The 26,752-nt window shown below is 51.1% G+C and overlaps 4 protein-coding genes across 9 annotated transcripts; 3 read left to right on the forward strand and 1 right to left on the reverse strand.

The window, feature by feature from the left end:
- The first annotated feature begins 72 nt into the window (after positions 1–72).
- PDCD7 (programmed cell death 7) lies at positions 73–3,822 on the forward strand. The gene is made up of 5 exons (XM_064388739.1): positions 73–864; positions 1,931–2,069; positions 2,358–2,594; positions 3,225–3,312; positions 3,677–3,822. The coding sequence occupies exons 1-5, from the start codon at positions 181–183 to the stop codon at positions 3,792–3,794; spliced, it is 1,266 nt and encodes a 421-aa protein (XP_064244809.1). The 5' UTR covers positions 73–180; the 3' UTR covers positions 3,795–3,822.
- UBAP1L (ubiquitin associated protein 1 like) lies at positions 3,760–15,250 on the forward strand. Of its 3 annotated transcripts, XM_064388737.1 has the most exons (7): positions 3,805–3,898; positions 5,956–6,071; positions 7,931–8,085; positions 9,349–10,101; positions 10,992–11,201; positions 14,141–14,242; positions 15,112–15,250. In XM_064388737.1, the coding sequence occupies exons 3-7, from the start codon at positions 7,954–7,956 to the stop codon at positions 15,244–15,246; spliced, it is 1,332 nt and encodes a 443-aa protein (XP_064244807.1). In that variant the 5' UTR covers positions 3,805–3,898; positions 5,956–6,071; positions 7,931–7,953; the 3' UTR covers positions 15,247–15,250. The 3 variants fall into 3 exon arrangements, with proteins under 3 accessions (XP_064244806.1, XP_064244808.1, XP_064244807.1); XM_064388736.1 differs by lacking the exon at positions 5,956–6,071 and having other exon boundaries at positions 3,760–3,898; XM_064388738.1 differs by lacking the exon at positions 5,956–6,071 and having other exon boundaries at positions 3,762–3,898; positions 7,934–8,085.
- Positions 15,251–16,881: 1,631 nt separating this feature from the next.
- On the forward strand, positions 16,882–26,662 carry RASL12 (RAS like family 12). Of its 4 annotated transcripts, none has more exons than XM_064388747.1 (6): positions 16,882–17,015; positions 22,815–22,931; positions 23,022–23,078; positions 24,141–24,214; positions 24,288–24,478; positions 25,246–26,662. In XM_064388747.1, exons 2-6 carry the CDS (start codon positions 22,823–22,825, stop codon positions 25,619–25,621), a joined length of 807 nt encoding a protein of 268 aa, XP_064244817.1. In that variant the 5' UTR covers positions 16,882–17,015; positions 22,815–22,822; the 3' UTR covers positions 25,622–26,662. The 4 variants fall into 4 exon arrangements, with proteins under 4 accessions (XP_064244817.1, XP_064244820.1, XP_064244816.1 ...); XM_064388750.1 differs by lacking the exon at positions 16,882–17,015 and adding an exon at positions 19,880–22,005 and having other exon boundaries at positions 24,288–24,492; XM_064388746.1 differs by lacking the exon at positions 16,882–17,015 and adding an exon at positions 19,880–22,005.
- Positions 18,914–20,403, reverse strand: KBTBD13 (kelch repeat and BTB domain containing 13). Its single transcript, XM_064388735.1, has one exon. The coding sequence runs from the start codon at positions 20,401–20,403 to the stop codon at positions 19,021–19,023; it is 1,383 nt and encodes a 460-aa protein (XP_064244805.1). The 3' UTR covers positions 18,914–19,020.
- Positions 26,663–26,752: the final 90 nt, after the last annotated feature.

Consider the following 26,752-nt stretch of genomic DNA (forward strand, 5'->3'; position numbering starts at 1 on the left):
GCCATCCCCGCATATTTTAACTTTTAGGAGTCGTTTTTGCAATTTAATTTTGAAGCGGAGCGGGAGGCGGGCGGGGCGGGTCCTCCGGGCCGCCAGGGGGCGCGGCGGCGCGGCGCTGAGGCGGTGTCATGGCGGCGCGCTGAGGGATGATGGCGGCGCGCTGAGGGCTGCGGCGCGATCATGGCGCAGCCGCCGCCGTTCCCCGCCCGCCTCCCGCCGCCCTTCCGCGCCTTCCCGCCGCCCTTCCCCGGCCCCGCCGTCCGCCCGGCGCCCTTCGCGGTAGGACCAGCGGCACCCCCGCCTTTCTTCTTGCCGCCGCCGCCTGCGGCTGAGGGGGGAGCGCGCTTCCCGCCGGGCGTCCCTTACATAGCGGCGGCGCCGCCGCGGGCAGCGGCCGAGGAGGAGGCGGTGCAGCGGCAGCAGGATGAGCTGTGGCTGTCGCAGTTCCTGGGCCGCCGCCGCGCCGCTCCCCCGCCGCCGCCGCCCGCCGCCGCCAGCCCCAGCAGCGCCCGGGCCGTGGCGGCGGCGGCGCTGGGGCGGGTGGCGCGGCTGGCCGCGCTCTGCCGGGCCCTGCGGCGCAGCGAGAGCCAGCGCGACCAGCCGGGCTGGGCCCGGGCGCGGGACGAGGCGGAGGCGGCGCTGCGGGAGCTGCGCGAGGTGGTGAGGCCGCTGCGGGAGCCCGGGTACGGCGAGGCGCTGCGCAGGAAGGCCGAGAGGGCGAGGAAGAGGAGGCTGCGCCTGCAGCGGAGGAAGCACGAAGCCAGGGCGGCCAAGGAGGAGGAGGCGGCCCGGGCCGCCGAGCGGGAGGCCAAGATCGACCAGTGGCGGGCTAAGTGCATCCAGGAGGTGGAAGAAAAGAACCGGGTATGGTCCCCAGTGCCTGGTCCTGCCTCTCCACGGGGCTCCGGGTGGGGCAGGGGTGACCGGCCGGTAGTGGGGTCACGGCAGGCTGTGCCTTTGACCCCCTTGCTTCAGTGGGTGCTGCTGAGGTGCTGCATGACTTCAGCATACTGAGAGACGTGCTGTTTCCAAGGCCTGCAGCCCTGCTTCTTGCTTAGAAGTCTTGGTGGGCATCTCGGTTTTGCCATCCTCATATGATAGGCCTTGACATGAAATTGGGGTTTAAGTTGTTTCTGAACTCCTGGAGGTTTTCCTCTCTGGTCCCAAGTGTCGGTTTGTCCACACAGCTGCTCTGTGGTGGTCAGTGCTGTTTCAGTATCCATCAGCCTTCCCTCCTGCTTTCATCCTTCTAAAGCTTGTGGTTTACAAGCTTTTTCATCTTATGGGGAAGTAAAACATTTCCAAAGTAAAAAATACACCTCAAATTAGACTGGTTGGGAAGTGCTGTAGGCACCTTTCTGTTTGTTTTTGGCTAAAGAGCTCCCTTTCTGCTGGTCTGCTGCTGGGATGGTCCAGAGCAGCTGCTGAGGAAGGGTTTGTGGTCAGACTGTGGCAGGTTGATGGTCTTAATTGCAGAACTGTGGAATTGGGGTGGTTTCTGTTAATTGTAAAAGATTTACCCTGAATTTCAGTGGTTAAAGGTTCTCAGGCTTTCATAATTCATAAATCTTCTAGGAAGTGTTCAAAAGTGTGTGGATGTGGCACTTGAGGACATGGTTCAGTAGTGAACGTGGTGGTGGTGCTGGGTTGACAGATGGACTTATGGTCTTGTCCAACCTTAACAATTCCATGATTCTGTGATTTGGCCAGGATATATGAGTCCCACAGCATGTTTTTTTTCCTGAAGTCTGTGGTATTTTAGCCTTTTTTCGTAAAAAGGCAAGGCTGGATGGTTGTCTTGACTTGTTGCCGTTCCTGTGAAATCACTCTGCTCTCCAGTGCTTTGCTACTCTCTGAGAATACCATTTGATTTGTGTCTTTGAGGGATATTTCACACATCTCATCTGTTTTTTTTTCCTTCCTTTGCTAGGAGCAAGAGCTGAAGGCTGCTGCTGACAGTGTGCTGTCCGAGGTCCGGAAGAAACAAGCAGATACCAAGAGGATGACAGACGTCCTGCGCGGGCTGGAAAAGCTTCGGAAACTGAGGAAAGAAGCTGCTGCCAGGAAAGGTTCATTACCACATTGGTCTCAACTGTTTTAATTGCACACACAGGAAATAAGGGTGCCCTGTGCTGACTAGCAAGGCAGCAGCTTCAAAAAGCTGTGTCTTCATTTTGATTTTAATTACAAGAATAGGTACAAAGTGATTCTGTTCATGTTTCCAAGCTCTTTCTGGAAGAAGGATTATTCCAGTAAGAATTCCATCTGTTAACAAGGTTAAGCTCATGTTCCTCTGAGATTGGTACCAAACCCCCTTCTGAATCTGCAAACTCAAAATCACTTCTCTTTCTGTTCAGGTGTTTGTCCACCTCCTTCAGCAGATGAAGCATTTGAAAACCAGGTGGAGAGTCTCAAAACGTTGCTCAAAACTCGCACAGAACTGTATGAAGCTGAGGAAAGAGCATTAAGGGTTATGCTGGAGGGAGAACAGGAGGAGGAAAGGAAGAGGGAAATGGAAAAGAAACAGAAGAAGGAAAGGGAAAAACTACTACAGCAGAAACTGGAAATGGATTCTAAGCTGTTTGGGGATCCAGGTAAATTCTGCCTCCTGTTCTTAATAGTGTTTTTCCACATCACATCCCCATCTCAGACACTGGATTTGAAATGCAGGCACAGATCTAGTTGAGAGAAAGGAGAGTTTCTAGTTGAGAAAGGAGTCATCCACTGGAGTAATTTATGGCCTGAGAATGGGGGATAAACATAGTGCTTTAACACCTGTGGTGTAAGAGGAGCTGTTGAGCTCTTCAACATGGACTGCAGACATCTCAAGCTGGTTTCATGTTGTTTTGCAAGAAGAGGTTGTAGATTAAACTGAAGTGAGAATAAACAGAATAGGTTGAAGACTTCCAGAACCCTAGATGCTTTAGTCTGGTGCTTTGGTAAGTGTGACTCAGGTAATCTGTAAAGATCCAGTGTCCATATGTTCCCCTCTTTTAGATGGTGGAGTCAGGAAGTTTTGCTAGTCTTGGCTTTCCTCTGACAGCTGTGGTACGGACCAGGAAATGTGGAACATATAAACAGTGTTTCATGTATTACCTAGGGACCTGATGTCAGATTACAGCTGGGCAATAGCAAATGATTTTGCAAATTATGGGCTTCTGAGACTCATAGAATGGAAGGTTTTTCTGGATTATTAAACAGTTTCTGTGATTGTGTTTTCACAGCTGAATTCCCACTTGCCCATCTACTGCAGCCTTTCAGAGACTACTACTTACAAGCTGAACATTCTGTAGCAGCTCTAATCCAGATCAGGTAAAACCAAAGAAAGTATTTTATCATCAGAGATGGCAAACACTGTTTTTTTGCAGTTGTAAATTCAGTGCCCCTCTTGGTTTGTCAGCTTCCAAATATGGTTATGCAATGGATTGTTCTGTTTTTTCAAGTTTCTTGCTTGAGTCATGTCCAACAGATGCCCGTTTGAGGCAGAGTGCACTTCATGCATAACCGTTCCATTTAGCAGCAGAACATTGAATTTTCACATTTGTCTTTTGAAAAAACAAGTTTAAGAGTACAAGTATTGTGGGTATTGATCAGTAATATCTGTGTGGGTGTATAATAAATCTTACCACCAAATTCATCCCAGCTCTCCTCTCAAACAACACTCTCTCTGTTAAAGGCACGAATGGGATCAGTACTTGGTGCCAGCTGACCACCCCGAAGGAAGCTGCATCCCTCCAGGATGGGTTCTGCCAAGCCTCCCCACCAATGACACTTGGGCCACTGCTGTCAGATAATCTAGCAATAAATTATTTCAGCCTTGGAGGATTGCTTCATTACAACTACGTGTAAATATGAGAGGGTCCGAAGAGGAGGTCTCGTCCTCTCTTTCGGCAGCCAGGTACTGGAAAGTCTTTACTGCAAGGTCTTGAAAAACAGTTTAAGAGTTGTTTTTGCTGATTGACTGTGGAGGGAAATGGCTGAGCAAGCCCAGAGCTGCCAGGCCTCTCGTGGTGTGGAATTACAATCCAGCTGCAAGTTCTTGTTAAATCTCAATCTTAACAAAGGAACATTGCTGATGGTGGTATTTGAGCCAGTATTAACATCATGTTTTTATTGGCTTTTATCTTTATAAAGGATGATGAAAGCTTCAGAAATGAAGAAATTAAAAAAAAAGAGATCATTAGTAAACATGTTTTTCTTCTTAAATGAAGCATGTCAAGCATCACTGTCAAAATAGTTCCTGTATTTTTGGGTGTAGAGACAAACCTATTACAAGTTTAAACGAATTCTGAAGTACAAGTAAGACAGGGTTTTTCAAGGTGGGTTAAAGCAGCTGTTGACATTTTACTTTTGTGGACTAAAGCTGATACCAAAACATGGAAAAAATTCCCAGTTGTGGTGAAATAGGTCAGACAACCATGTGAATAAATACAAATTTGATGAATAAGCCTGCTGGAAAAAACTCAATAAAATCTGTGGTCTAACCTACTGTGTTTTGACTATATAGATATTTTTGTATATGTCTACAATATTTGATTAAAAACCACAGCTTTATTTTGTAAGTTGGTTTTTTTTTTTTTGTACAGAACAAATAGGGAAAAATGGATTTTTGTTTAAAGCATTTTCCTGTCAGGGAAGAGATTTGTTTGAGTACTTTGCATCAAATACAACTCCCAACAAGGAGAAAATTGCTGGGAAAAGATTTGTGTGAAGGAACTTCTCCCTCCTGCAAGGTGACAGAAGTAACATCTAATGTCAAAGCTTTCCATGTTCTGGACAGTTTGCTTGTAACTGTGATGGATTTGGAGCTTTGCTGTTCTGCACAGATTGCTGTGGCACCTTTCCAGAGCTGCAGTCCTTATTCTTGCTTAGCCCCAGTGTGTGGCAATGGAGTTAATCTCTCTGGTGCTTTGCCTCTTGGCGTCACAACAGCGCGTAATTCACGTGTGTCATTGCCTAAATTCAGTACCTGGGCCTTAGGTGTAATGTTAGCAGTGTCCTGGCTGAACCTTTGCACTGGTTTCTGTCAGAAGGAGACACGAACTGGTAGTTCCTGATAGAACATGACTGCAGAAGTTTGCAGTTCTTGCTCACCTGTAGCACCCTAAAGTACAGATTGCCATGAAGTTCTCTGCAGGTGGTGTTCTGATTTGCTCCTCCCTACATCCTCCCATCCCTAATGTCACTTCTAGTATCTCATTACTCCAGACCCAAGGCTGAGTCAAATCCTGGGGAGTCTTCCCTGATGAAAATGCACAAGATCAAATATAAAAATAAAAACAACTGCATAAAACCAATACAGACCCAACACTCTCAGTTCAGGCAGCTTAGTGACCAGAGGATGCTCTGCTTAAACAATTAGGCTCCTTATCCCATCAGCATGTCTGATGGAACAGGCCAACTGCTTAAGCTACGATTATCTTAAAGCTGTCCAAGTCAGCTGCTTGTCTGACACTGCAGGAATTTACAGAGCTGAGCAGTAGATAAGGAGGCAGCAAAGCAGCAGCAGCCCCGTTCTCCCTGCCCTGCGAGGAGAGAGCTCCATGAGTTCATCTGATGGTAAGGACAGCTTCATATTGCTAATGAACAGAGGGCTTGAAAATGCCAGGGGAGGATGCACCTTTAGGTATGTTCTGTGTATTTGCTCCTGCCTAACGACATCTGCATTACAATGTTTAATAGCTTTAGTGAGGAAGTTATTGAAGCCACAGATGGGGAGGAATGTTTAAAATCTCAACTCGTAAAATACACGGACTCAGGGTATTAATTTAAAAAGTGTGTGTTTAGACTTGATTCCCGTTTTTCTGAGTATAATATTTCCCACTGTTTTTAAGTTTTACCAACTTAGTGTACTCCAGAAGAAGAGAGAGGTTGGCCATGAGTTTCCAAGCTTCATTTGTATCCTATTCCTCCTGCCCTGGTCCTGGTGCAGTTTGGGTTTCTCCTGCTGTTTAGGCACATCCTTTTCCTGGTGTGAACTGGTTCGTGCACCGGCAGTGTCTTCAGTGTGAAAGTGGGCAGGGCTCCTGTGGAGAACATGAGGTCAGAGCCCTTGTAGGAGTTCCCTTCTGGTGAGAATTTGTGTTTATGACTGACCCTCTTTTATCCTTTTCTAGTAGCATTTTTGTTGTGGTTGCTTCTGCCCCAAAGTACTTCTTGTTTTCTAAACTGTGGTTTTGGGAATTAACACTTGTGAGAGCCTCTCTTAAAGCACAGTATTTATGCAGTGAAATACAGAGAGGTACAATACCATCATCTTCTCATATTTTCTTCATTCTGGCTTCAGACACACTCACTACCCATCACCATCCCTTAAAGTATCATTTGCACCTGAGTGGAGCCACTCTGGGTGACAGATGCTGAGACATTGATTTCCTCAGCACCCTGGGATTTTGGGAACAGCCATTTTACAGCCCAAGCTGCAGAGAAGGTCAGTCCCTCCTGCATGCAGGAGCTGCTCAGGGAGTAGCAGAAAGCTGAGAGAAGGTGGCTTTGCTTACAGGTGTTTTCAGGCGTCACCTTTGTCAGTGCTGACGTGGGTTGTCCCTTAGGCTGAGCCCTCTTAAGCTGAGCAGGTGGCCTGGCCCCACGTGGCATCCCAACACGTTGCCTGTGTTGCATGTTAGTGGCAGGACATGTGCAGGAGCACAAAGCTCGTTAGGGGCTCTGCTGGTGCAGGGGTATTAAAGGCTCCTGGCGTAAGCAGGCAAAGTGACACCCCTGTTGTCATTCTGCTATGACTGCCTGAGTTGCCCGAGTGATTGTGCATGTTTATTGTGTGTGTGTCACTTTCTCCGGCCTGGAAGCTCTTTGTGAGTCTTTTGCCAACACAGGAAACTGCCCTGAACCCCATCTCCCATTATAGATTCTTATTTTTGCTTTAAACAGGCAGTTTTGTCATCCTGGTGTATATTCTTGTGCATATTTCCTTTTAGTGGAATGTTTATCCTTGTTGTCATAGAAGCTGTTTGTTTTTAAAGGAAAAAAATAATTGGGAAAAGCACTTAGGGATGTCACATACATATTTACTGTGTGACCTGAGGATGAGTGCTGGGGACTTTGGGATGAGCAGGCACATGATGCCAGTACCAGAACTCAGTGGAAGACTGGCTACCAGCTCCTAACAGTTTATAATCTATAAAAGAAGTGATTTTACACATTGTCATCACTGGGAAGCTGAAAGCTTGAGGCTTCATGTAGCAAGTAATGACTTTTTAGTAAATTCAGGCATTTGTAGAGACCTGATGAAGACACTTGAAATAATATTTTTGTGACAACATTCCCAATTCACCAGCAATTTTTCTCTACCCTGCAATTCCTGATATAAAACCATCACCATACTTAAAATGAATGCATGGTTCCTAAAAGATAGTCTTAAAAATTACTTGTTTGGCATCCCGCTAATTCCCAAGCTTGCCTGATGCACAGTCTCCTTGCCTGGTTCCCAGTAAGCTGCTGCAGTGCCCAAAGGAATGCCCTCACCCCAGCTCCTTCAGGATGCTCTGTGTGATGGCTTAGCAGCACGAGCTGAACATGAGCTCTGTCACCACAGGCTGTACAGACAGGGGAGACCTGCAGGGTGTCCTCCTTGGCTGTGCTTTCTCCCTCTGTAAGTGGGAAAAGTGCTCAGTCCATCCCTTGGGGAGGGGAGTGTTCAATGGCACCAGAGGGAAGAGGGATGGGAAGCAGCAGGGCAAGCACGGAGGAGAAAAATGCTCAGGATCTCTGCCAAAGGAAGCCATAAGCTTGGTCATGTCCTTCTGGCTCAAGCTGAGAATAGCAAAGGTTAGTACAGACAAAGCTTCCTGGTGTCAGTAATTAAGATTTTGCCAATCTGTTTTTACCCAGCTGGCACTTGAAACAGCTCATGTTTTTCTCCTTCCAGCCAGCTTAAGAGATGTTCTTACAGTTTCTGTTTCCCTTCCTCCAGCAGCAACAAATCAGGCAGCAGCAATGAACTACCTGGATGAAGTTCCCTTCCGGACAGCCATGAGCCTCAATGGGGACTCAGAGGGAGAAATCCCTTTAGTCACTGCCCCAGACATTGAGCTCCCTGACTGCACCGACATCCTCATGAGCACCATGGTGAGTCCACACCTGGTCACTGCTGGGGGATGCTGAAAGGAAATCAGCAGTGTTCTCATGAAAGAAGGGAAGGGAAACCTCCTAACTGATCTCTTCACTGGCTGGTTTGCAGCAATACTGGGAGGAGCTGAGGATATTTGTGGTGTGGCAGTGATGATGAGGTTGGTTTGGAGTTGCTTTCTAAAAATCTTTTCCAGGAAGGAAGGTCAGGTTTTTCTGGTATAGGAGGACAAAGGCTCTGCTCTGGGGTTGTTTTCTACTTTGGAGTTAGCACTGTCTCATTTATTAATAATATTTATTAAATATTTACCAATAAATCTACCAGCTATAAGCAGGCAATACTACCTGTGCTGGAAGCATATAGGTAGTGTTCATATATATATATATATATATATATATATATACACACCTCCTGTGTTTCTCCATTTAGCAATGATTTGATGCTCCCCTCTGAGGCTAAGCCATTTTGCTGCTGGTCCAGGCTGATCCTTGTGGAGGGACGTGAGGGTGTTTTCCTTGGGGAGGCTGATTTGGGTCCACAGCTGACCCAAGTGGCAAGAACAGTAAAAACAGCATTCCTGGGCTGTGAATGTACTTGCCTGCCTGTCAGGAGGAGACCTTGTTTGGAGAGCTCTGGGACAGGCAAGGCTTGTTTGTTCCAGGAAAACCCTCAGATTTCAGTCACAAACACACTTATATTTTAAGCTGAACTATGTGGAAATGACAACTCCGTTTGGGGACCAGCCGAGACCCTGGCGCCACTAGATAATCCCATGGCTGGTTCTGCTTCTGCCCGAGGTGGCATCTCCCCTCTTGGTGCCTTCTGAGCCCCTGAAGCAGCTCTGCCAAGCGCTGCTAATGAGGGTCACAAACAAACTCTGCTACCATTCTGGGGCCAGTCTGTGGCTGGATGCAGCGCCTCTGCAGCTGCCTAAAACTGGGATGTCTGCACACTCCTGCCTTCCACAGTCAGAGTGACACAAACACCTCCAAGCATAAAATGCTTTTCCTAAGAATTGTAGGTGTGACTCACAATAGTAATGACTTCATAGGTAAGACTTTTTTCAAGTATAAATTTGGGGATTCCCTACAGAGATGAGGCTGGCATTGCCCAATCCTACAGCCAGCCCTAATGCTCAGGGAAATAGGAGCTGATAAGGGAACACTGCAGCCCTTAAGATGCCTCGTGGAGTGCATGGTTTGCTCCATGCCACTTGGTCTGGTTTCACATGTCCTCACCAGCTGCCTCTCGCTCTTCCGCAGCACGACTTCTCGCTGGAAAGGAAGGTGCTGTACTGGGTGGAGGTGGCCTCTCAGCAGCACACCTCCCGCCATCGAGTCACCTCCGAAGTTGTCCCCACAGCTCCCCCGTGCTGGCTGCTGCTGGTGGACCCTGCTGACAGCTACGGGGGGCGGGCTCGGGAGGGGGCAGTGCGGCGCTCCATCAGCCTGAGCGCTGCCGACAGCTCCTACGGGCACGCCAAGGGCAGGGCGGCCCTGTCGGACACCGAGAGCGACACCTGGCACTCAGAGGAGGGGGACTACTCGGATGATGAGTACTCCTCCACCTCTTGGGAAGAGAATGACAAGGACGAAACGCTCCTCTCCAGGAGGAGAAGCTCTTCAAGAAGCGTCTCTTCACGCCCTGGCTTTTACCAGACCCGACCAAAGACATCGCCCGGCTTGCTGGAGCCCTCGCCAGAGAACAATGTCCACAGCCCAGCCAGCCCAGACCCCAGCAAGCAGAGAAGATCCATGGTGATATTTAACAACATGAAGAACGAGCTGGAAGCAGCCAGGAGGAAGCTGGCTGCTTTGGTGCATCCTTTGAACAGAGCTGCCACTGGGAGCAGGGGCATCCTGGTGCCACGGCTGCTGCCCCAGTGCCCTGGCACCAACCACAGCGTCAAGTATGGGCCAGACCCAGATGTGTCCCAGCAGGGGAATGTTGTGCCAACTCCTCCAGCCACAGCCACGCCGATCCCTCCCATCAAGCAGCACAAGCCCACGGTGCCGGTGAGAAGCTTCCTTTGGTGGCCCCTTTGTTCATCACTGGGAGAGGAGGGAGGTGGAGGGCATCGAATTGGTCTCATTTGGTAGGGGATGGTCAGCAAAAAGGAAGCAAAATGGGGCTTTGGAAACACTGGACCCATGAGGAATTGCTGAAGTTTTCACAAGAAGAAAGGGTTTGATTTTGTCACTGAGGTTGAAAGAAGCTTTCTGGGTGCACATCTACTTGCTCTGTCCAAAACATCTGTGTTTTCCCCAAGTAGGGTCTAATCTGATTTTCAATTGAAATACTAAAAAAAGAGTGAAATATGGGGAGGTTGTCCTCTTTTTGCCACCTTATCCCATTCTAACAGATATATAAACAGGGGTTTATAGGGAAATGTCCCCTTACAGTCATTATGTCTTTTCTAGGAAACTTTGGACTTCATAGTCCTATTAGAAATACAGATAATTTAGTGATAGAGACAGTGATGTGAAAGGATGGAGTAAATAGTACTGTGTCAGCTTGCACCCTGCTTTTAAGAAATTGCATCTAATCCAGCTGCTTGAGAGATGTAGGAGATAAATTACTGAAAACCTGCAATAAAACCATCAGACACTTGAATGAGCAGGTTATTTATATGCAGTTGCATTTGTCATGGAGTAATTAAGGAGAGATTAAATGCCCATGTGTATTTGTATAAACACCCACACTGAGCACTCTTCTCTGACCTGTATCTATAGCTGAGCCTGGGTTTAATTAAGTCCAGTCTCATTTGATGTTTCTTGTATGGGAATTTTCCTCTTCTGGAGAGAACAAGGTAACCACCAGTGTTCAGAAGCATTGCCTCAGCCTGGGCTGTTTCACCTCATTCCATGACCTGGAGCAATAAGCCCATCTGGTTTTTTCCTTGCAGTCCCTCAGCCCCTACACTTGCCTCCCCCCTGCCTCCACGCCTGGACGACCTCTCAGCTGCCACAGATCCCAGCCAGATTCCTCAGCTGACCTGCTCTCTGCACTGAGCCAAGAGGAGAGAGACCTCATCGAGCCTGTCATAGCCTTGGGCTACCCCACCCAGAAAGCCATCCTCACCCTCCAGAAGACAGGAAGGCAAAGCTTAAGTCAGGTTGGTGGAGCTGGCACAGCACTGTCAGAAACTTTTGGTAAAGGAAAGCTTGATTTTCATGGAGAAAGGAATGGCTGTCTTCTTTGGGGTAGATTTTTGATGGCCTTGCCTTTCCACTTTGGTGTCAGACCACAGCTGACAGGATTTTCCATGAGATTACACTTTTGCTGTAATAAAATAGCAATGAGCCGCCCTCAGCTTTTCAGTGCATAATCACGGCTGGCTTTGTTATCTGTTCAATCTGTTGTGTGAAGCATCATGTCCTTTTGAGGTACAAATTTTGCCCCCATATATGGAAACTTTTTGCACATCATTTTTCCCAGCTGTTGGATTTATGTGATTATTGCCATGGCTCATCCTGTCAGAGTGGGGCTGTAGGAATACCTTGGAGATTTGGTTGGGCTCTCTCCAAAACACAACTTCCCTGTGGTGGAGCAAGCAGGGGATCCATGCAAACATTGCAGCAGAGTCCCAGAGCTCTTTTCCCAATAAACCCTCTATGATAACCTGAAATGTATTGAAAATAATTAACTTGCAGCCTCTTTCTACCCCTAGTATGTGAGTACATCCCTTCCTGCTGTGCTGCATCCTCATTCCCAATGTCTCTGTCCAGATGAATGTCAGAAAGGTCCAGGTGGGCTCAGAGCTTCCATGACATGATGGAACCTGCTGGCTCTGACTCCTTTTGCAAACTTGGGGCTGGACCTGCCCATCCCAGCAGAGGATTTTAGGGCTAAATTATCCAAGTAGTTCTTGCAAAGGGAGAAGGGTCTTAATCATAGCTGAGCAAGAGGAATATCCATGGGGCTGTCAGGCCAGGGAGCAGGAGCAGATCCTGGCAGGGCATGAGCAGGCAGAGCACCGAGCAGCCACTGCTGGCTGCCAGTCTCCTTCCCATTCCCCTGGGAGCTGCTCTCACCCTCCTGGTCCGAGCATGGAGCTGCTCTGTGCCTGAGTCATCCTGCAGCTTCCAGCTCCCTCCCTACTCACCCCGGCTGAACCAGCTCCCCAGAGCTCACTGGAGTTTCAGGTGAGCTGAGGTGGGAAGAGAAGCTTTATGTCTTCAATCCATAGAGGTTTCATCTAGGCACAGAGAGATGGGCAGAGCCCAGCCCATGTTGTTTCATAGAGCCATGCAAGGGTGTCTTGTAGCAACTGCTGGCTTCAAAATGAAGAAGCAGTGCAACTTATTAAGGGTGGAAATGGGTACAGCCTGCTCCCTTCTGTATGAACACCAGGACTCCCACTGCCTTGGAGAAGAGATTACTGCACCCATAGACAAGGTCTGCCTTCTATCCCATGCCTTCTTCACCAGCAGTTCCCATCTTTCCCATTTATGCCCAATGCAGCCAAGATAAAGCCTGACCCTTCATGCATTTTTAAACTACCAAATTAGTTTAAATCTTCCTGGAAAATATGTTCCAGCTGAAGTTAAAAAGAAGACCTGTGCTCTTTATTGCTTGCTGTTGATACCTGAGGTTTCTATGTGATAATGACTACTTCAGCTGTGAGGATCGATGGAAGTACCAGATGGTAGCCAAAAATTGCTCAACTTCCTTGCAGTGTCAAGAGAAACTGGCAGAGCCCACCCTGCTAGAGAAGGCAAGGTCTTCTGTAGCCTTCTTTAGAAGCAATGCTTTCCTAATTTTGGTGGAAGAACTTCTCTGAAATGCTCAAGTAGGATTAGTTGCTCCAGCATGCCAGAGGTTCACCATGTAGGATGTCATGGCCAAAAAGGCACCATTGAATTTTGATCAGTCATCATTGATCAATTCAAAATGCATCATTGGTCCATGGAGCCCTCAATGTACGTGTGAGGTGAGACATGACAAAGGCTGCAGCTGGTCAGTGTTAAAAAAATCTTCTTGTTTAGTCTTGAGGATACATATATATATTTCTAGAGATAAAAACCATTAAGTTGACAAAGGCATTGATTTTATGCTGGGCTTGACCAGGCTGCCAGGACTATCTGTGTATGCTGTGGGTGAGTGGCTGTTCTGCCACAACAGGGGAAGAAATACAGCAGTGATCTGGGCTTGTCATTAGCCTGGTAACAAGGGAAAAAACATGAGGTGAGGAATGCCAGTGACCAGTGACTGTCTCCTTTCTGAGTTACTGGGCTCCTTAAGGCTGACATTTCTGAAAATCCCTACCCGACTGTTCAGCCAAAATAGATCAACTCAATGTTTGAAAGACTTTTTTAACTTTTTCCTATGTTTTATGGCCTTTCACTGAGTCCTTCTCCGTGTCTATGGCAGTGCTGGGGAAGGTGGAGGTCTGTGTGCTGGTGAATCTGGGGAGAAATGAATCAGCTTCTCCTTGGATGAAGAAGCTTTGGAGAGACCTGTGGGATGTTTTCATTCCCCCTGCTATTGTATAGCTCATGTATTATTGCCTGTCCCATATGTTTTTGGACAGTGAGTGATTCTCGCGGTATTTAAAAGATGCTGCTGGGAATTGTTCTGTCAGCACTCCAAGAACAACGAGGAAAGCCAAAAATAACTGTTTACTTTCAGTAATGACAGCACACAGGTCTCCCTGGGGTGGGCTCTGCACTTGGGCCTGGAGCAAACCCACGGGTGCCTGAACCCAGCACATCAAAGGGATGCGGGGTCAGCCGAGCGAAGTCATCCCACCGGGACCAGCCCTGCCTCACCCTGGAGGCCGTTGCTCTGCATCTCAAGTGTTCACATGTTTGGTTTCCTCCCTGTTCCCATTCCCACCCTGGGAGGGTGAAGGAGGACAAAGATGTCTCCCTCTGGAAATCCCACAGACAGACAAACAGACCACCCTGGCTGAGCATTAGGTGGGAACTGGCAAGATGGTGGTGGCTCATGTACCCCCCATGGTGTGTCCCTGGGAGGTGGCAAGGGGGCTCCTGACTAGCCTTGCTCCCCATGCCTGCAAGGCTGGATTAACCTGTCTGTCTTCCTCTGCAGTTTCTGAGCTACCTGGGTGCCTGTGATCGGCTGCTGAAGCAGGGCTATGAGGAAGGGCAGGTGGAGGAAGCCATGGAAATGTTCCAGTACTCCGAGAAAAAGGTCAGAATGGGATGGCACAGCCCAGCCCTTTGTGCTGTGTCCTCCAGGCTCTCTTTTTCAGTGGGCTGCATGCTTTCCTCTGCCTCCACAGGCCCTCCTTCAGCCTCATGGAGGGCCAGACCTCTAGGGCAGTGTCACCTTTGTGGGGGAGGACACCTGCTCCTTCACTCTTCTCTGTCCTTCTTCTCACCCTGTTGTGCAGCACAATGCTCACTCAGCCTTTGTTTGGGAATCCAATCCTGAGCCCACCAACACTCACACTGTCTCCTGCTGTGCCAGCTCTCCCTTCTAGCCCCACGGAGGAGAACCATGGAGAACTGGGAATTTGTCTCCATCAGTCTCCCCTGGGGGTAATGGAGATCCTGGGAAGGTAGAACTGCATGAAATCCAGGCTGGCAGTGTTTGCGAGGGTGCCGATGCCTGTAGGGTTGCTGTGTCACCACTCCTTAGGGCAGTGGCAGTGGGAGGGTGCCTGGGTCTGAGGGAAGGGTTTGTTTATTAAGGACCCAGCTCTGGGTGATGTTGTGGTGCTGGGGCTCAGCCTGAGCAAAGTGGGGGAGCAGGACAAGTGAATTTCAGCTGTGCTCCCTGCCATTCGCTGCTCTCTTCATAATGCAAGCAAACACTGCACGGAATTGATATAAACAGTATAAGGAATAGTGAAGCTAGAGGCTGACTTTATTAAATATTTCCTATTTAAGAAGTTTCAATGCTGCCAGGAATATGTGTGCCCCCAATCTGCTGTCACAGTGATACAACTCAGCCAGATCTGCTGGCTGAAGTCTTGTTCCACAGCACTGCTTTTTCTGCAACTACATGATATATCCATCCATAATAAAATCCTCCTTCTCTCCTCCTTCTTCCTCCAGGCAGCTGAATTCTTACATCTGTTGGCTCAGTTTAATGACATGGGCTTCCAGCAAAATGAAATCAAGGAAGTTCTTTTGCTTTGTGGGAATCAGAGGGAGAGGGCGCTGGAGGAGCTTGTGATGAAAACCCACTGAGCAGCATCCTGGAGCAGTTGCAGCTTCCCCTCTCCACACCAGACCAGAAGGACTCAGATGATTCTCCTGCTCCATCCCCACCCCTGGAAGCACCAGACACACAACTTCAAAGCTCTGCCTTGGTGTCTCATTTTATGGACATCGATCATAAGAGTGTTTGTCATGCAGGCACTGACTGCATAGCAGGAATGTTATCTCCTCACCCACACGTCCCCACCCTTGATCATCTCAGCTGTTCAGATTAGATGAAAGAGGATCCAAACTGCCTTTGGCTTAGATTTTTGCAAAACACAAACCAAACCAGTGTTCTCCCTCCACCTGGGGTGATGGGGGTCGTGTTTTCAGCTACAATCAAGTGGGGATTCTTAAAAGATTATATAATCAACAGAATAAATTGTTTTCCTAAAAACTGAAGGCTCCTGCGGGAACATGTGTTGGTCTCAGCTTAGGAAGAGTCTCAGCTGACTTAGTCATGGTTGAATACTGTAATTGAAATCCACTTTGATCACATTAGCTTCTCCTTTTAAACCAGAAATGTGAGGAAAATACACAGTTTTATGTGGATAAAGAAAGAAAACAAGCTGCCCTTGCTCTGAAATACATGAGGTTTATCCAGTGCAATGAAAAATGGTGGATGCAAAGGTTTGTCTTCAGGCTACTTCATGAGATTAGAACAGAGAGATGGGGAACTGCTCACTGCCCTCATGCTCTGCCCAAATCAGGAAAATTCAGGGGGTGCTTCCCTAAACTGTGAGGACAGTGGTTCCAAATGAAGTGAAGCATGAATGTCAGCATCAGGAACATTTGGATGCCCCAGAGAATTTCTGTATGTAACTGAAGGACAGAGAATGGGAGATTCAGATCACTGTACAGGATGTGTGTCTTGGCTTGGCAGTGGAACAGTGGACAGTGTTTTCACATAAAGCATGTTATTTTCCTGTGAATTAGAAACAGATGTAATTTCTTTGAGTAAAGATGCTTGGGGGTTCTTCTGCAACATGTTTGTCTTTTTCTGTCAGGACGCCAACTGGCACAACCCAGCAGAGAAAATCCTTAGTTGTATCCGTACCGTTTTCCATCGTACCCTTCCAAACAATCTCCCAGTGCAGTGTGCTGCCATCAAGGTAAAACACTGTGTCCATTCTCCCTGGATCTCCAGGTGGGTGCCAGACAACAACAGGAAGGTACAGCTCTCCCTGGCTGCCTTCATTCTTGCCTGGATGCAACAAGGAAACTTGGCATCCATGTTTTGGGGGAGTTGAACCATCCATCCCCAAGGGTGCTTTATTCCTGCTCTTCTTTAATGGCATTGAAACAGAAAATGTGGCACCCTGTATGTCCTAGGGAGATATTCCTGGGGAGCTCACAGGCTCTTTTTGGAACTCCCAGCCCTGTTTTTCCTCCTGCTTTCCCTTGGTTATACAAGCTTTTATTTTTGATACGGCCCATATAAGGCAAGTCCATCTACAGACAGCTTTTCCTTACATTCCCCCTTGCCAAGATGATGTCACCTTAAAAACGAGACTTGCAAAAGGTTAAGCTGTGATTAGGCAGATCGTGTCGCCTGGAACTGTGATCTTTGGCGGAGCAAACACCGTGAGCATGGAAAGGGGAAGATAAGGGTGCTGTGCTGGTGCCAGTGGTGCTGAATTCTGCTGGAGCAAAGCACACTGGCAGCATTGTGCCAACTGACTCTGCAAAGGCTGAGCAGCTTGTCGCCCTCCTTAGTGGTTTGCTTGGTCCTGGATCTTGGATTGTTTCTTGCAGAGGTAAGAAATGTATCTTTTTTCCTCCCTTTACACTTAAAATTATCTTGTGTTACTTTCTGGATCACAGTCTGGATTCATGGATGCAACAAATGGCTCTTGGGAGCATCCATGCCATACTCAGCTGCCTGCCAAGATTCACACTTTCCTTCAAGTGCTACACTTAAAATCTTAAAACCTTTTGCATTTTGTTGACAAATATCTTTGTAAACTCCTGAACTGTCAAGAAGCAGCATGTGGAGGTGGGGAGGAGGTTGTATCACTTGCTGTCAGAGCTGGAGGGAAGGGGTGAGCCTGCCAAGTTCTGTGGTCTAGGGTTGGCCACAGGAGCCCAACATAAATATTTTAGTAACAGAATTATTTTAACTTCATTTTAATGGATGTTTAAGCTGTTTGTTCAGCTTAAAATTGTTTTAAAGGAGCATGTTTCCATGTGCTGCTCTCAGGAGAAGACAACGTGAAATGTTAATTCACAGAATTCTGTGAATTCTGTGAAATGTTAATTGGCTTTGTCTGGGAAGGGGACAATGATTTGATCTGATGGGTTGCTCTGCAATGCTGCTCAGCTCCCAGTGCCCACAGTGCAGAGCTGGGACAGGTCTGTTGGTGTCCCCTGCCTCCCTGTGCCACTGCCAGACCCGCAGCTCCACCAGGAGCAGTCCCCTCAGGGGTGACATCGGGGTGGTGGCCTGGCCCAGTGGCAGAGAGCAAATGGGGACAAGGTGCATCCAGTGGTTTTCCATCTGGCTGTGGGTGCAAGCTGGGGTTTTCTGGTTTGTTTTGGTTTGCAGTTGCGTTGAGTGGGTTTATTCTCAAATGCGGGAACTGTTTGGAAAATGCCGAGAACTTGGCGGGGATCAGCAGTGGAGATATTTGAGGCATCCCAGCTGGTATCCCTTCCGCTGCTCCCGGCATGGACAGCACAGGCAGCCCAAAGCCTGCCCCATGGAGGGGAAACCAGCTGAGCCAGGATCTGGGTTTGCTGCTGCCCTGGTCCCTGTGGTCACAAAGGGGAGCTCTGTGCTATCCAGCCATCCCCAGAGCTGGTGTTGAGGGCTGTGAGCCTTCAACACCAGGTAGGGGGATCTGATGGGAACAGCTCCTCTGGCTGTGGAGCTATGCAAGCCTGGTATCATCATGTAATGGCTCCCTAGCCCTCATTCCCTTTTGGCACTCTCTTTTGGATTTCCAAGCTTTGCCATGTCCTCAAAACACCCTGACTTGGCTCAAGCAAGTCTCTGGTGAGAGCCAGTACTTGCCACCCTGTTGGGTCTGTGCTGGGGCCTGGAGGGGGCGTGATTGATGGTTCCCAGGTCCCAGAAAACCCTTGGCACATTAAGCACCTGATGCCCAGGAGCTGCTTTCCTTCACTCCCCATCTGCCCTCCTCCTCCCAAGACCCCGCTGCAGCCACAGAGAATTCCCAGGGGATGCAGGGCTCTGTGGGAACTGCACTCCCACGTAAGGCTCTGAAACTGAGCCACAGCTGAAAAAGCATTCAGGGGCAGAAGCGAGTCCTGACACAGATCCCTGTTAGAAGGTATTTTCCTTCAGAAGCACAGGAGGAAAAAACCCCAAACTCAAGAGTAAATGAAAAACACAGTAATGAGAAGCTTTTCTATAACTTTCCTTTTAATTCCAGCCTGTAATGAATGATTTCCCATCAAAGCAGAGAGGAGGTGGAAAGCTGCACACCCTCAGAGTGCAGTCAGAATAAATAAATCCTATGTTTGCATCTCTATGGTATCTGTCCTCTGCAGAAGCCACAATGTCCTGCACACAGCTGGCTTGTGAGCTCATGGCTAACAGGACTTTGTGCCCGTGCAGGGCAGGAAGAGGCAGACAGCAGCTGCCCTTTCCCTCTGGCAGGGTCTGATGTCACCTCCAACGGAGGATGCATCCCTGGACCTGAGCACAGCTCCGTGGAGGAGGAGAGGAGCCCAGGGGAGCAGCGAGTGCAGAGCTGAGGCCACGTGCAAGGAGAGCATCCTGACATGGGATGGGGACAGCTACGTCGCGATGTCATGGTCACGCCGTGGCAGCCGCAGGAGGAAGGTCTGCAGGGAGCCGCTGCGTGGGAAACCCGCCCGCTCCTTCTTCTGCTTCCAGGTCTCCTCTTCCACGGAGTAGAGCAGCGTCAGCATCTTGTTGACGGTGTAGATGGTGTCACCCCTGACGACGGCGGTGAAGAGAGCTCCCTTGCTGTTCATGAACTGCCCGGGCAGGGCGCTCCACTGCCGCGATGTCAGGTTGAAGCAGTCGATGACACAACGCAAGAAGTCGTCGTAGGGGCCGTTGCGCATGACGTAGAGGTTGTCACGATGGGCCACCATGCAGTGCCCGTAGCTCTGGTGCCGCTTGAGCTCGGTGACGGGAAGCCACACGTCTTGCTGGGTCTCGTACTCGTAGATGACAGTGGTGTCCAGTGGCTGCCACAGGCAAACGAAGATCTGCCCCAGGGCCTGGGCACAGGGCGCTGCCGTGCTCGGTTGCGGCAGGTCAGAGACGAACGTCCAGGTGCTGGAGGCCAGGTCGTACCTCTCCACGGACTTGAGCGAGATCTTCTCGTACTCGCCACCAATGGCATAGAGGTAGCCCTCGTGGCCCACCAGCCTGACATCGTAGCGCAGCTGGTGGGGGCTGGGGAACTGGCTCCAGGCGTTGGCATCAGCATCGTAGCAGAAGCTGCTCTCCACCACCTGCTTGTTGGCCCCGTAGACACCACCCACGATGTAGATCTTATTATCCATGGTTGCCATGCCGGCTAGGAATGTGCTGGCGCTCAGCGGAAGGCAGGAGAGGGTCCTCCACGTGTTGGTCTCCTCGTCCAGGTAGCAGATGGTCCTGGAGAGGTCCTCCAGGAACTCGAAGGTGGGTGTGTGGGCTCCCACTGCCACAAAGGTGCTGGGTAGGAGGGCTTCCACATAGGCCAGCAGGTCATCGGAGAGGCAGTCCAGGTACTCCTCCAGCTCAGCGTAGCTGTCCCTGATGTAGAGTGCAGCACAGTGGAAGAGATCCAGGAGGCCGAAGATGGCAGCGGCTTGGTACAGGAGGATGCAGTTGTCAGAGTTGATGGAGTGGATCAAGTACTTGGCCAAGGGCTTCACCTGCAGGAAGGCAGCACATTCCACTGCCTGGAAGGTCTCCTCGCTGCCAAGGATGGGCCTCTCGCCCGCCAGCACCCGCAGCATGGCGAGGAAGCCGGCTGCGCTCAGCTCCCCCAGCCCGATCTCCTCCTGCGTGCTCTCCCTCATGCCCGAGCGGAAGAGGGCACGGAAGTACTCACTGCTCTCCACCAGCAAGGACTTCTCCACCGAGAATGACTGCTCCTCCACCCGGATACGCACCCGCTCCGGGGGTCCTGCCTGGGAGCCTTCCTCCTCTGGGGTCATCCTCGCCTGGGAGCCCCTCTGTGCCTGCCCCTGCACAGCCCCCTCCGGCCTTCTCCACCTTTTGATGCCTTTGCTGCACTGCCCGGCGGCCTTGTAATATAAATACCTTGGGCTAAAGATAGCTGAGCTCGTGACCGGGGCCCTACAAAGGCATCCACCAGGCTCGGCTGCCCCCCCAAGCTCAGGCAGGGTTCCAGTGTCACCAGCCAGCACTGGGCACGGCAGAGGTGCCTGGATCATTCCATGGAGTGTGCCCAGCCACTCAGGAGAAACTGGATTTTGCTCTCTCCACTCTCAGGCATCCTCCTTTATGATGCCCTACGGAACAGTCCCCAACCTGGGGAGGGCAACACACTGGCATGGCTGGGAAGAACATCTGGCCACACTATTTTTTTTTTCCTTTAAAACGTGGAGTTTACAGCCCAGGGAGGTAAACAGCATCAGCAAATCTCATTGCCACCCAGCTCAGCCATGGAAAAGGGGCTTGGCTGTTCCTCAAGTGTTGCCATGGGCAGGGAGAGACCTTCCTTTGTGACCCTCTCCATGGCAGCAGCATCTGCAATATCCATCCCAGCTAAAAGGAGCCATAAGCCAGCCTGTGCTTCACCTGGGGATCTCATGGTGAGAAAAAGGAAATGCAGCAGCCTCTTCTCACCATAAAACTTCCCCTCTGGCCTCAGGGCTTGCCCAGCTCCCCATAATACCTGGCTGTGTGAAGAGATAAGCCCCTGTTTACTGACACAGAGCTTGACAGTGAGCAAAAGTGTTATTTGTGGCACATCACTTGTTTGTGTGCTAATCACAGATTTTTCTGGCTAGAAATCCCATTTCAGCTCCACCGTGGGGTGCCAAGGAAGGCTGACAACAGGGCTCACTTGGGGGCTCCTTCCTGGATCTCCCCATCACTACCTGTGATTAGTTTGCAGCTGGTGTTTTGTTTTGATGAATAATTTAACCTGAGCAGCTCATCCTGTTGAAGGTCTATTTTTTGCTCCTTCCTTAACCCCTTCATCCCAGCAGCTGGGAACTTCTCAGGCAGTGCATGATGGCAAAGCTTTTGCCTCAGGATTATGGCCACAGCAAGTTCCCCCAAAAATCCGAGTTAGGGGAGAATGGGAAAGTTTTGCACTTGCACCACTGTCACTGATCCTCAGCTTAAAATACCGTGTTTAGTTCCAATTGCTTTTAAGCACCCTCGACCTGTGACCAAAGGGGGTCTAGGGTAAAAGCTCCTCAGAGGGGCTCTGCTTCCCACAGGGGACTTATCCCTGTGATCCCATCCTCCCCATCCCTGGGGCTTGCAGGGACTTCCACACTCCCAGACTATTTTGGGAGGGTTTAAAAATATCCTGCCTGTATTAACGGGCAATATTCCCAAGGGCGCAGCAGCCCCGCATGGCCGCGGAGCAGCCTCGTCCCCCAGCCTCGGCTCTGCTCCCCCCGCAGCCCCTCGGGGCCGGCCCAGGGCCGCATCCTGTGGTCCCGGGCACCGAGCCCTCTCCCAAATGCCTGTGATCACCATGACAACGCTGACTTCAGCCTCCGCCACCTACTCGGGCTCAGAGCCGCTGGGTGCCGGCTGATGGATTGGTACGGGCACCGGTGAGTACTCCCCGGGCTCCTCTTCCTCTTGGGACTTTTGGGTGGCAAAAGGGCATTTCTGTGCCTCGGAAGGCTCTGCCGGCAGCAGAAGGTGTCTGTGCTCCATTGCGTCCGGGCAGGCGGTGCTCAGGGCGGCCGCACGGGCAGCTCCGGGTGCTGCTCCCGCTGCCGGAGCTGTGATGAGTTCGCAGCCTCAGCCAGGACAGAGGGATCCGGCTCGGGCTCGCCGGGGCACGGCGAGGAGCTGAGGGCTCACGAAGGTGCCGGGGCATGGCGAGGCGGCCCCAAGCCCGGCACGGCAGGTCTCGGGCCGGGGGTCCCTGTCCGCAGCCGGGGCAGCTTGGGGTGCTCTGCCGAGGGGACTGTCCTCGGGGTGGCCGGGGCAGCGTGTCCAGCCCCGCGGCGTGGCAGCTTTCCTTACAAGGAGTTTGGCCGGAGCCCGAGCAGCGGGAGCCGCGCTCGCCTCCGCCTGCCTCATTCATCGCAGCCCCGGCCGTGCAGGGCCCGCTGCTGCCCCGGCCCCGCGCTCACGGAGAGCCCCGCGTCCCCTCCGGCCGGGGGCTGTAAGGTGGGAGGCTGCGTTTCTCATCTCTTTCTGGGCTGTGATGGGTGGGCAGAGGGCTGGAGGGTCTTTTCTTTCGCTGGGGTGCTGGGATGAGGATGCCAGCCAGCCTCGGGATGCGGATGGAAGAGAGGGGATCTTCCACCCTGGTGCTGCTGAGCCCTTCTCTCCCCCAGGCTGGGGCCGTGAGAAGGTCCCCATCCGACATGGCAGCGGGTGCTCCATGTCCCCCTGCTCTCTCCCGCAGGACCGAGGATGTCCTCGATGTTCGGCAAGCCCCGAGCCAGCAGCGAGCGGCCGCCGCAGAGTCCCCTCCCCGAGTGCAACGTGGCCATCCTGGGGTGCAGAGGGGCCGGCAAGTCAGGTGAGCCGGGCAGGGCAGGGCAGGGCATCGGGGAGCTGCCGGGCGCCGTCAGGGGACACCTGCCTCACCTGCCTCTTTCACCTCCTGCAGCTCTCACCGTGAAGTTTCTAACCAAGAGGTTCATCAGTGAATATGATCCCAACTTGGGTAAGGCATGTTCTTATCCCATGGAGCATCCTTCCCATCTCCCACGTTTCCCATGAATGTGGCATGTAAGGGGAAAGAAAAAACAACCCACCCAAAATTGTATAAAAAAACAACAGGAAGGGCTGGATTTGACCCAAAACCATTTGCAAAAACAGAGGTGAAAGCAGTGCCCTCTCTGGGGGCACTTCCCATGGGAACGTTCTCTTCTCGCATTGCCCCCAAAAAACAAAAAGCTGAATTTTTCAGGCTCTTTGAGGAGCATCTCATGTCTGTTGGGCAGGGAAAAGGCTGAGGAAATGAGGACGAGTGCACAGCAGGCGACCCTGGGGCTGAGTTTTGCAGTGAGCAGTTCTGGGCATTTTTTTTCCACTCATTTGAGTAATTAATAACTATTTTCCTAGGCCTGACTCCAGGCTGTGGGGAAGAACCATAAATGATTTATTGGGGACATTAAGGAGATATGGACCTTGTCCAAGAACCAACTCCAGCCCCTAATAATTCAGTGACTCTTAGAAAGAAGGATAAATCCTTTCTTCCTCAGATATTTTTGGGAATGTGGTTTCATCTTCCCACGTCAAAACCTTTCCGAAACACATCTGTTAAAAGCTGGCCCAAAGAAAGCATCCTTCTCCTAGGAGAATGGCTCAACGGCTCTCCCTGCCTGCCCTCCTTTCAAAAGAAAGGACTGCTCCTCTCGCTTGATTTATTGGGAAACAGTCCCATGTCAAGCCCCCAGATTGCTTTATCTCATCAGGCCATGGCTTTTAGATAAGGGCCGAGCACTGGGTGCAGTGATTGTTGTGCCAAGCTCCTTCCCCTCCCTCCTTCTCCTGTGGGAGCCCACGCTTGCAGCACGTGGGGAGGAATAACTGCTCCTAGCCCAGCAACATCACCACCAGTCCCCCAAAATAATGTTATCCAGGAAGGAGTAAGGTGGGAGGCATTGGTGGAGGATGCTCCTCATCAGGGCTGAAATTTTTCCATGGTGTCCCAAGCATCCTGGGCTTTGAAGAAGACAGGATGTGCCAGCCCATCCTCACACAACCACCCTTCTTCTTGCAGAGGACACCTACTCCTCGGAGGAGCTGGTGGACCAGCAGCCTGTGCTCTTGAAGGTGATGGACACTGCTGACCAGGTGAGGCACCGGGGGTGTGATGACCAGCTGGACCACGGCTGGACTGCAGCTCAGCCTCTCCTCTCACCCCCAGGATGGCCCTGGGAACTGCGAGCGCTACCTGTGCTGGGCCAGCGCCTTCCTGGTTGTCTACAGCATCGACAACAGGAAGAGCTTCGAGGGCTGCCAGCGCTACCTCGAGGTGCTCGCGCTGCACGCGCGCGGCTGCCAGCGCCGCTGCCCCGTGCTCCTGCTGGGAAACAAGCTGGACATGGAGCAGTACAGGTACCGGGCATGCGGTAAGGCTGCCTGCTCCCCGTGGGAGAGAGCTCACGCGTCCCCATCCCTCCTGCTGGGATGCAAAACCCAACTCTGATTGCTTCACGGGTATTTCCACCCCCATTAGTATTTGCAACATCCTCCCACATCCCCGAAGTTTCTGCTCTCCTGCCTGAGGGCTGATGTGTTTATTTTGAGCCCGTTGGTATTTTCAGTAGGATGTTTTTTGGCTGAGTGGTGAGGCAGCGTCACCATCCCTGGCAGGGCTTGAGCCAGAGGAGCCCCTCTGGACATGCCCTTCCTTTCCCTGGAGCCCTCTAGTTCCAGCCCCACTGCCAGGACTGGATGTGCCCAATATGTTTTTCTGGCCTTTTGTGCTGCTCTGTGGTCCCACGGGCCCCTGAGTCACGTGCGTTGCTGGAACCCTCGTGCTCCCAGGATGGAGGTATCCTCCCTCCCCACAGCAAGGACCTGCCCCTCCCTGCTTCCCAGTGCACTGTCATCACACCCACCCCTGGGCTCCTGGAACACATCCCTAGCAGGAGAGGCTGTGTGATTCCCGAGGAACACAAAGAGACCATTACTCTGGGATTTTGGTAAAGGCAAAACTCTTTGGACTCATGTACCTGCTTGTCCCAGGGCAGGGATGGGCAGGTGCTACCTCGGTGCTCTTTGGGAAGGAGGTGTGGGATGCACGATCTGTTACCTGCACCTTTTTTGGGTGGCTGCCGTGCCTCAAGGGTTCCTGCACCCATCCCCTCTGCTCTCACCAGGCAGGTGCTCTCAGCAGAAGGGATGTCCCTGGCCAGCAGGTTCGGGTGCCTCTTCCACGAGGTGTCGGCGTGCCAGGACTTCGCGCGGGTGCAGCACGTCTTCCACGAGGCCGTGCGGGAGGTGCGGCGCCAGGCGGAGGGGAACCTGCCCCTCTTCATCTCCGAGGAGCGGCCCTGCCCGCCCGTGGCCACGCCGGTGGCCCTGCCCACCCACCACAGCTTGGCCACCTGCACCTTCAACACCCTCTCCCCCGTCAGCTACAAGGAGATCCCCTCAGTGGCCCAGGCCAAGCTGGTCACCGTCAAGTCCTCGCGGGCTCAGAGCAAAAGGAAGGCTCCCACGCTCACCTTGCTGAAAGGCTTCAAGATATTTTAGGACACATCCCTGTGGGCTGCAGAGAGGGAGGAGAGAGACCCTCATCCATCCCCCCAGCTCCACAGGAGCTGGGACCTTCCATGATGGATTGGCAGGCACTGCAGCAGCTGCTGGCAGATGGTGGCCCTGCTCTCTGTGCCGGGGCAAAGCCAGCAGTGGCAACGTGGCGAGCAGGCAGAGTGCCAAGGGTCTGACATGGGCTGTGGCACTGCTCTGCCTGCCCCTGTCCGGGGCTGCTGTGGTGTTTGCACCCTGTTCTGCCACTGCCACTGCGGCCAGCCCAGTTTTCTGTGAGGATGCAGCAGCTCCCAGAGGAGGCAGAGCTGTGGATAACGTTGGCAGGGGAAGGGCCAACCCCACGGCCACAGCCAGCTTGGACACCTGGCCCACAACTACAGGAGCCCAGAATGGGGAACTAATCATTAATCCAGCATGGAGGCACCCATCTCATTCATCCACAGGTCCCCAACTAAGCAATAAGTAGGAGAAATTTTTATTATTTTTTTTAAATCCAGATAAAAAAGGTGCAGATACTGTTTCAGCTGCTTAAAGGCCTCAGGTGACCTGAAACTGAAAGCCACGCATCAAGCTAAGTCACAGCAAAATTGCTGCTTTTTTGCTCAACTTTTTACACTATAGCAGCCCTTTCCAAAGGCTTTGCAATGAGATCATCAAGGACATGGTCTGCAAAGCCTGTGTTTAAAAGACTGATGTATTTCCAATAATGTCTTAAATTATTTCATGGCTTCTATGCGTGCCCAGTGAAGGACACAAAGGGAATCCTGGAGCAGACCAGGCTCTACCTGTGCCCGAGTCAGCATCAAGGGCTGGATGTTTGGTTTCAGGTGCTCTATCAGATGAAGTGTTCTGCTTCTCCCTGGAGTTGCAGTTACTTTGCAGAGTAAAATATCCATGTGTATATTTGTACATATATACAAATATATATATATATGACCTTACTGACAGAGAGATGCAATATGGCATTTTGATCAACCACTTTGGAACGTATTTTAATAAAGAGGATTCTGAAAAGAATAAAAATGTCTCAGCTTCAGTGTTGCTGTTTTCCTGATGGGAAGTGAGGGTGCTTTCCCTGGCTGACTGCAGCCCAAGCTTCCCACTTACTTCCCT

Source organism: Passer domesticus, chromosome 14, assembly GCF_036417665.1.
Source record: "Passer domesticus isolate bPasDom1 chromosome 14, bPasDom1.hap1, whole genome shotgun sequence".
Taxonomy (NCBI): domain Eukaryota; kingdom Metazoa; phylum Chordata; class Aves; order Passeriformes; family Passeridae; genus Passer; species Passer domesticus.

Excerpts from the sequence above, each read along its gene's own strand:
- KBTBD13 (XM_064388735.1), bottom strand. The coding sequence starts at position 20,403 with ATGACCCCAGAGGAGGAAGGCTCCCAGGCAGGACCCCCGGAGCGGGTG.
- PDCD7 (XM_064388739.1), top strand. The coding sequence starts at position 181 with ATGGCGCAGCCGCCGCCGTTCCCCGCCCGCCTCCCGCCGCCCTTCCGC. Across the intron at positions 865-1,930 it reads AGGTGGAAGAAAAGAACCGG|GAGCAAGAGCTGAAGGCTGC; the intron begins GTATGGTCCCCA and ends TTCCTTTGCTAG. Across the intron at positions 2,595-3,224 it reads TAAGCTGTTTGGGGATCCAG|CTGAATTCCCACTTGCCCAT; the intron begins GTAAATTCTGCC and ends GTGTTTTCACAG.
- UBAP1L (XM_064388736.1), top strand. The coding sequence starts at position 7,954 with ATGAACTACCTGGATGAAGTTCCCTTCCGGACAGCCATGAGCCTCAAT. Across the intron at positions 11,202-14,140 it reads GAAGGCAAAGCTTAAGTCAG|TTTCTGAGCTACCTGGGTGC; the intron begins GTTGGTGGAGCT and ends CTTCCTCTGCAG. Across the intron at positions 14,243-15,111 it reads TCCAGTACTCCGAGAAAAAG|GCAGCTGAATTCTTACATCT; the intron begins GTCAGAATGGGA and ends TTCTTCCTCCAG.
- RASL12 (XM_064388747.1), top strand. The coding sequence starts at position 22,823 with ATGTCCTCGATGTTCGGCAAGCCCCGAGCCAGCAGCGAGCGGCCGCCG. Across the intron at positions 23,079-24,140 it reads TGAATATGATCCCAACTTGG|AGGACACCTACTCCTCGGAG; the intron begins GTAAGGCATGTT and ends TTCTTCTTGCAG. Across the intron at positions 24,479-25,245 it reads CTGGACATGGAGCAGTACAG|GCAGGTGCTCTCAGCAGAAG; the intron begins GTACCGGGCATG and ends TGCTCTCACCAG.